The sequence below is a fragment of the Dama dama genome, chromosome 24 (assembly GCF_033118175.1).
Source record: "Dama dama isolate Ldn47 chromosome 24, ASM3311817v1, whole genome shotgun sequence".
NCBI lineage: Eukaryota > Metazoa > Chordata > Mammalia > Artiodactyla > Cervidae > Dama > Dama dama.
This window is the reverse complement of record NC_083704.1, coordinates 56,932,029-56,940,300: the sequence shown is the minus strand read 5'-3', so window position 1 is coordinate 56,940,300 and position 8,272 is coordinate 56,932,029. Positions and strand designations below refer to the sequence as shown.

The following is an 8,272-nucleotide window of genomic DNA, read 5'->3' as shown; positions in this document are numbered from 1 at the left end:
CCCAGAAAGCCCAGGACATCCCTGAGCGCCTGTCGCCATAGCAACCTTCCTGCCAAGCCATCCACCCCCCACCCCACCTGGGTCCAGTACGGTTTTTCAAATTCAGAACGTCAGAATGGGAAGGGCCTCCTAGATCGGCAGATTCCAGCCCCTCCCTTTGTCCCAAATGAATAAACTGAGGCCCGAGTGCGTAAGGGAAGGGGGGAACCTGTTGTCCAAGGACCTGACCCCAACCTGTCCCCCCTCCCACCCACTCCCGCCCCATGTCGGTCTTGGTCGGATTAGGGGAATGGGGAGTCTAGAGTGTGATCTCCGGAGGGGGGCGGGCCCTCCACTCGGAGTGATGCAGGGGCGGGCAGCCCAGGAACCGGACACCAACGATGAATAAATGATGCTCACTCGCAGCCTGCCTGCGACCAGATCGCCAGCGCCGAGCGCCGGCTGCCCAAGGGGCAGTCACCCGGCCAAGGCAGCCTGGCTGGCGTCCCTCGGCTCCCCCGACCTGCGACCTGCGGCGGAGCAGCGCCGCGCGCGAAGATGGCGGGGCCGCGGCGAGGCGCGGGGCTCCTCTGGGCACTGGGCGGCGCCGCCCTGGGGGTTTGCCTCGCAGGGGTCGCCGGGCAGCTGGTGGAGGTGAGGTGGGCCGGCGCGGAGGGGTTCGGGGTGGCTGTCACCGTCCAGGCAGAGCCAGGCGGTGCCTTTCTGACGGGAAGCTGCTTTTTCCCTTTCTTTTGCACTAGGAGACCTGACTTAATGGGGAGACACAGTCCATCCCAAGCGCTTCCAGGATGCAGGGAGACTCAGCCCCAGTCTTAGGGTCCTTGCTCTGATGGCCGGGCACAGCCCCCGATCTCAGGAACATTATTCTGATGGGGAGACTCACCCTGACCTTAGGGCTCCCCAATCTGATTGGAGATACAGCCTGGCATCAGCGAGTGTCTGATGGGGGACACTCAGTCCCTGCACTCTACTCTGGTGTCCAGACGTGGGCAGGTGGGGGACAGAGGCAGGAGGATGAGGACACCCTTCACAGAGCAGCCATGTGTTGAGTTTGACTCCACACCGCAGGGAGGGTCAGGCAGGGCAGGGCCCAGGGACTTGGGGTCTTACTTGGTCCTGGTGATAGCTGGGAGCTAGCAAAGGTGTCTGAGCAGAGGAGAATCAGGATGAGTCCTGGACTGGAAGGAGAATAAATTAGAAGAGGGCCCATACTCGGGAGAACTGGAAGGAGCTGCTGAGATAGTCCAGGACAAAGCGAAAAGGATGGCTGAGGGGCTGGCCAGAAAGGGAAGGGTGGGAGCCATCTGCAGCCCCCTTGGCTGGCCTCTCTGTACCCCATTCCTGCTGAGCTGGGAAGGGGAGCTGATGAGGCTGACCAGACCCAGGATTCTAGAGCAGCAAGCCAGAGGGAGAAGGCCAGAGGTAGGGCTAGGGAAGAGAGGGGTAGGAGCCTGTGTAGGCTGGGGCAGAGTGGGGAGAGCAGAAGGGCACGAGATAGTCAAGCACCCCGGAGACCCCTCAAGAGGCAGGTGCTGGGCAACAGGATGGGAGAGGGGGGACAGGGCCTTATCTCTGGGGTCTGAGGGGACACCCCTGAACTGGTGGGTCTGAGGTACGTGGGGACAGAGCCCTATGCCCCCATGCTAGTCTGTGCCTGCTGCTAACCAAGGGGTGTGATCAGAAGGCTGGGCTGGAGTCAGATGTCAGCTCTGGTGTCTCTGTAAGGGGAGTTGGGCTGGCTTGAGCCCCATGGAGTGCACTAAAGCCCCCACCAGCTGCCCTGAGGCCTCAGGTGCAGAAACTGAGCTGGTCTGGGTGTAGGAGAAACCCGACAGAGGGGGTCGACTCAGGTCTGAGTCAAGGACTCTTCCCTCGGTCCCCAGGAAAACGTCTTCTCCCAGTTCATCAAGGGAAATTGCATTTTGAGTCCCTCTGCCTACCATCTGCCTACAGCCTGAACAAGGGCCTGGCTGAGCCCAGGCGATCCAAGGAAGTACCAGAAAGATGAGAGGGGCTGGGGTCTATGGTACCACTCACCCTACCCACAGGCATCACCCTTCAATCAGCCTATGAAATTCTGATGGAGGCCAGGCCCCCAAGCTTCAGAGTTCAGACTCCCAGCGGTGTCCACCACAAACAGATGCCCCACTATTACCTGTTTCCCCCTACCCAAGACCCTATTCAGGGTGTCTTGAACAAAGCTGGAATAAGAAAGTGTCAGAAGTGAGCTCCTGGCTGCCCAGGCTCTGAGTCTGAGATCTTTACCATGGCGCCCAGAATCTCCCAGTCTTACAACCAGCTGGGTCAACACACTGAGCGTCAGAACCATGCAACCCTGCCACTGCCCACACCTTGGCCCTGACTACAGATGTGTGCCTGACCACATGCATGTGTACTCTGGCCGCATGTGCCCTATACTCAGAGTGCCCAGCCCCAACCCCACACACACATGTCTGACCCCACAGATGGGTCCAGGCCCTGGGATGATGCTGAGGAAGGGTGTCTACTTGTCCATTTTACCACTCAGGTTGTGTAGGAAGCCTTTCAGAGACCACTGGGGCCATTCCACTCAAGTTACGGATGGAGAAACTGAGGACTAAAGAAAAGAAGGCTCCTACCCCAGTTCACCTTGGTTAAGAGAAGAGAGCCGGGAATCATGCACCAGTCCTGGGCACATAGACCTTCTTGGTTATCTGGGACAGGCTGTTGGTCCTCTCCAAGTGTCCCCAGTACAGGCTGAAGGGTGGCGTCCATAAGGTGCAGAGGTACCTGGCTTTTGGTAGGTGCTCCATCCAGGCTTACGGACCAGGAGAAAGGCTGGACAGACGGTTGAGCTATGGGTTGCCTTTCCTTTCCGGAGAGCTGGAAGAGACTCCTCTTGTCTGTCCTTATTTGGGGCTAATCGAGGGGCAAGGCATTGCACCGATGCCCCAGGAGGGTCCCCCTCTCCCTCCAAGTACCCCTCCTTCCCCTTAGCCAAGCTTGGTGACAGAGATAGGGTCATATCCCTTTCAGCCCCACAGGTCAGGGACAGGTCTCACTGCTACCCTCCTGAGCAGGGCCATGTCCCTGATCTGGGGGTGCTGAGAGGGATATGACCCTATCTCCTTCCTCAGAACCCCAGGACAGGGAGGTGTGGCACTGGGAAGGTGGGAAGAGGCACGCAGTGCTCGTGATCGCTCCAGCGGTGCTTACAACTTTTGGCCTCCAGGTGTCGCTACTGCATTTCAGACAAATTACCTAGTCCCTCTTTCTGGTGAGGATTCTGGCCTAGCTTTCTGGTCAGAGAAGGTGACTCAGGTAAGACAGGCAACTGCTGAGGCCACCTGGTGGGGATCCTGGTCAAGTAAGAGAGTCATGAAGCCCCGACTGCAGTTCCGCACCCTATCCCACACTGGGGGGACATGAGAAAAAAATACCACGGGGCAGTACAGGCCTTGTCTCTGGCCTTGGTCCTGAGACCCCATCTGCCTGTGTGGGGCCCAGGTCTGGAGCAGGAGGAGAGAAAGGGCCTTGAACCTGACTGAAACAAACCATCCACATTTGCCCCTTGGGTTCGGTTTCCCCAAGCATTAACCACCCTCACACTCCCCAGTTCCCAGCTCCATGGTTCTAGGTTCTCTGCCCTCTTCTCTGGCTCTAAGGCCGGAACTTCCCAAGGTCTAAGGCATTGGTTATGAATGTCTAAGACCCTTGATCCTGGGAGATTCTGAAATGCTCGGACTTAGTGAGTCCTCGCTGAGACCTGGGCCTCTCTCAGCCCAGTCCCAGCCCCTGGCTTCTGCCTGGCTCACTCTGCTCTCTCCCGACCCACAGCCCAGCACAGCCCCACCCAAGCCCAAGCCGCCCCCGCTGACCAAGGAGACGGTGGTGTTCTGGGACATGCGTCTGTGGCACGTGGTGGGCATCTTCTCGCTTTTCGTGTTGTCCATCAGTAAGTAGCGGCTGCCCCCCTTGACTACCCCCTGCTGCTGCCATACCACAGTGGGAGCATAGCACCCCGTTACCCCCCAGCACCACCCCCCAGGGGCTCAGAGCAGCAATTCCGGGCAGTGCAAGCAGGCCTGGCGCCCACAGGAGGCCCTCTGTGGTTTCTGGCACCTCCTGATCCACACAAAGTCCCTGTGGAGGGCTGACAGGCTGGTGGTGACCTGAAGTATTCTGCCCGACGGGGGATGCAGCCACATGGCAATTATGGTAATTACAGGGGACTCCACTGAACCAGGACGAAGACGTGTCATTTTTCCCTATCGCTGGCCTCCTCATGCTTTTCCTGCAGCTTGGCCAGCTTAAAACACCCACACCCAGGGGCCCCAACAAGGCCACCCTTGGCTGTAGCTCAGCACCAGGGCTCCCCAGACGCCCAGCAGATGTGGCTCCCAGGCTGCAAACCTAGCATTGTCAAATACCATTTCCTTGGAATGACTCACACCCACCTCAGTGAAAAACAGGAGACCCCCTCCCTTCCTCTCTTGGATCTGGGAGTTGCTTGATGCGAAGTTGCAACAGAAGCCAGTTTGGGATGCTCCTTTCAGTTGTCCTTCCAGAGTTGGGGTCTGGAGTTGAGAAAAGGGGGGCTGAGAAATGCCGACTGGATGGGAGAGGCCACCAGGGCACAAAGAGATTCCCATGGGCCAAAGGCGGGGGGTGCAGGCAGTAAAGGGAAAGAACATACTCCCCCCAGTAAAGGCTCCATGGAGGAGGGGTCTTCTAAGCTGTAGATGGGTAGGATGGATGGAGGTTTGTGTCAGGCAGCTAGCAAGGCATTCCGGAGAGAGGTACAGTGGGGGCAGATGTGGGAGAAAACGGCCTCCACACAGGTCTCAGCTAACCCCTCTAAGACGTTTACTGAGCGCACCCTGGCTCAGGGGCTACAGGGGCATTTAAGTTCTAGGAGGAGCTATCCTGGGATGAGGTCCCCTGGGGGCAGGGCTGACCACAAGGGCCCACCCAGATGTAGGGGCACCAGGGGAGACAAGGACATCGATTTTGCATGTGCTTCTCCTGGCACCAGAAGTGCCCTTCCACCCCACCCCCACTCTCTTCACAGCTAGGGTGGGAGAGCTTCCCTGGTGGCTCAGACGGTACAGAATCTGCCTGCAATGTGGGAGACCTGGGTTCGATTCCTGGGTTGGGAAGATCCCCTGGAGAAGGGAACAGCTACCCACTCCAGTGTTCTGGCCTGGAGAATTCCATGGACAGAGGAGCCTGGCAGGCTATAGTCCATGGGGTTGCAAAGAGTCGGACATGACTGAGCGACTTTCACAGGTTGGGAGGAGGAGGTGAGCAAAAGGCTGCGTTCTGTTCCTAACCAAGGCTGGTGAACAGTCAGGCTTCTGAGTGGAGGCCCCACAGACAGACAGGTGTGGCTGCAGCCCCAGCCAGGTGTTCACAGAGGGGGAACAACCCCCCAGTACCAAGAAACAGGTTTCTGCCTGCAGGGGCCACAGGAGCAGTCCAGGGTGCAGGTCCAAAGAGCAGCTCTGGGGCACCCCGAGGAGCCGGGTCGAGGGCACCATGGGGCCTCAAGACACACAATGGTTTCTCCCGGGCTCTGCTTGGCCCAAGATGGTGGAAGTGCCTAGAGGCACATAGGAAAGCTGCAGTGTCAGCCCCAAAGAGGCCCTTGGACCTCAACTACACAGACTGACTTCTATTCCTAGCCCTATTTCCTGGAAAAAGGTAAGGGATAGTCCCAAAGGCCTCTGAGCAATAGGTCAGCACTTGATACCTTCTATGCAGCACTCTAGGGAGTTGGGGATCCAGTCTCCTGGGGAGGAAACATTTTTCCCACTTCCCTGTCTGCTTGGGCCTCGGTGGTAGAGCTGTTAGTGGAGCATCACCCCCAGAACCTTGTGGAGAGGATGGAGTTGGATGGGGCTGCCTCTTTGGTCCCCTGCCAGCCTGGGGACTCCTATCCCCAGCCTCTTCCTGGGCTTGGAACTCTGTCCAAGAAACTTTGTTTTTCTCCTTTGAAGAGAAGCAAGCAGGCCAGGCTGGGTGGGACAGGTCCGGAGTGAGGGGCAGCACCTCCATCCTGCTCTGACTGCCAATAGCTGTGGCTGTGCTGCCTTTAAAGTCCAGGCCTCCCAGGGACTGGGACCAGCCTTTGCTGAGAGCCCGGGCATGGTCCTGAGAAGGTACCTGATGGGGTAACTGGAAGAGGTGGTTCAAGCCAATAGGGTGGGGGTGGGGGACCAACCCTGGACCTCTGGCATACAGGGGTCTGGAGGCGACCAGAGACCAACTCTTTGGGTAAGAAAAGCCTACTGTCTTCCCAGGTCCATCCCTGGGCAGCAGTGCACAGTCAGACCTACTATTAGGGCCCTCACATGACTGTCCCCCACCATGTGTTCCTGGATGCTATTGACACCCTCTCCATTCATTCAGGAGTCCTGTCCTGAGTCCCAAAAGCTTTGAAACCATCTCATTCACTTTTTCTTTCATTCTGTGAGTCTGGGGAAGACTCAATGGGGCCATAATACTGGCTGACGAGGTTGCACAAGATGACCCCAAAGGGTGCTCCTTCCCAGACCACATAGGTCTGATCTATCTTCCCCAAAAAGAGGCCTGGCTTGTCCTGCCTGGCCCTCCTGCCTCTAGGAGTCTGCCAGGAAGTTATGTCTGGTCATCTGATTTATAATAGGAAGCAGCTCCGTCCCCTCTCCCTGAGGCTGGGGCCAAGGTGGTCAGACTGTGGGGGCCTTAAAAAAATAAACTCCGTCCAGCCGAGTCCTGGCAGCCCTGCCCGGCCCGGCCCTGGACAGGCCAGCTCCATGCCTTGGCCCAGCTTGCGTGGGCCCAGCTTGTGCCCTGAGCCAGAAAACCACTCCTGGAATAACTCTGTCTGAGGTGAACGCCCCAGGGCAAGGTCTGTGCCCTCCTGCAGGCTCTCACAGCCAGGAGGAGCCCCGGCTTGTCCTCAGGGAGGTTGAGGAAGATGGCAGCCTGTCCTCTGGGGTCTGAAGTGCTCTCAAGAGCCTGGGGAGGAAAACCTAGGATGAACCAGGAGCCCAGGGGCCTGGGTTTCAAGTACAGGACACCCTCCAAGAGGCTGTACCCTCCAGGACCTCTCAGTCTAGCCAGAAAGACCCGCCCCCACTCTGAGCCAGGACCACTGACATAATATGTGGGACCAGTGAAAACTGAAAACATGAGATCCCTGTCCAAAGATTATTAAGAATTTCAAGAAAGTGACAGCAGAGTATCAGACCAAGCACAAGGCCTTTCTGAGAGCAGGCCTACCACCTAAAGCCAGCCCTGCTCAGGAGAAGATATTTTGAAAATCTCAGAGCCCACAGGGGTTTTGTCAAAATGTGGAACCTCCTAAAGAGAGACTCTTGGGTGAGACCCAGATAGATAGATGGAGACAGGCCTGGAATTTGGGTGCCATTCCTGGGGTGTCTGAGCTCTGGCCCTTGCCAAGCCTGCTCTGTCCTCCCTGTAGTTATCACTCTTTGCTGTGTCTTCAACTGTCGCGTGCCACGGACCCGGAAGGAGATTGAAGCCCGGTATCTGCAGCGAAAGGCAGCCAAGATGTACACGGACAAACTGGAGACTGTGCCACCCCTCAACGAGCTCACAGAAATCCCTGGAGGTGAGCAGGCCTGGCCCCCAGTCCCGCCAACCCCCAAGCCTGCCAAGCTGGCCATTTCCTTGATCCTTCCACTCAGAGTGCCCTGTTCCTCCCCTCCACCTGGTTCAGGGAGGGGACTCATCCCGGTTTCTGGAGACCAGAGCAAAGAAATGGGTCAGGGTGAGGCAGGGAAAACAAGAAGCTATTTTGCAGGTAGGAGTGGTTTGGAAGGAAAAAGGAATGAAGGGTTGGACTGGGAGGCTCTGGTGTGGGTCCTGGGATGCTGTTTCACTCCTGTTGAACCCTTTTCCTTCTATTCCACAGAGGATAAGAAGAAGAAGAAGAAGGACAGTGTGGATACAGTGGCCATCAAGGTAGAGGAGGATGAGAAGAATGAGGCCAAGAAGAAGAAAGGAGAGAAATGAGGAGAGCTTTCTGGAGGTGGCAGCTGGGGCTGGCCAGCCCTAGGGCTCATGGTCCTGCCAGCGTCCAGACATCTTAGACTCCAAGCTCACACATGGACCCCAGAGGTTGCAGAGAACCCTCTCCCTGTAGAGAGGAAGTTGCAGGGGCCCAGGACCCTGTCCCCGAGCCTATAGGAGCAAGGACAAAACTGTACCAGATGTGCCACCTCCTGGCCTGGACGCCAACCCCTTTCACCCCATCCACGTGGCCGCTCAGCAGAGGTGGTCTGTA

At 57.6% G+C, this 8,272-nt stretch overlaps 1 protein-coding gene across 1 annotated transcript; it reads left to right on the top strand.

Moving 5' to 3' along the window:
• The first annotated feature begins 493 nt into the window (after positions 1-493).
• TMIE (transmembrane inner ear) lies at positions 494-8,272 on the top strand. The gene is made up of 4 exons (XM_061129220.1): positions 494-633; positions 3,817-3,934; positions 7,448-7,597; positions 7,901-8,272. Exons 1-4 carry the CDS (start codon positions 538-540, stop codon positions 7,999-8,001), a joined length of 465 nt encoding a protein of 154 aa, XP_060985203.1. The 5' UTR covers positions 494-537; the 3' UTR covers positions 8,002-8,272.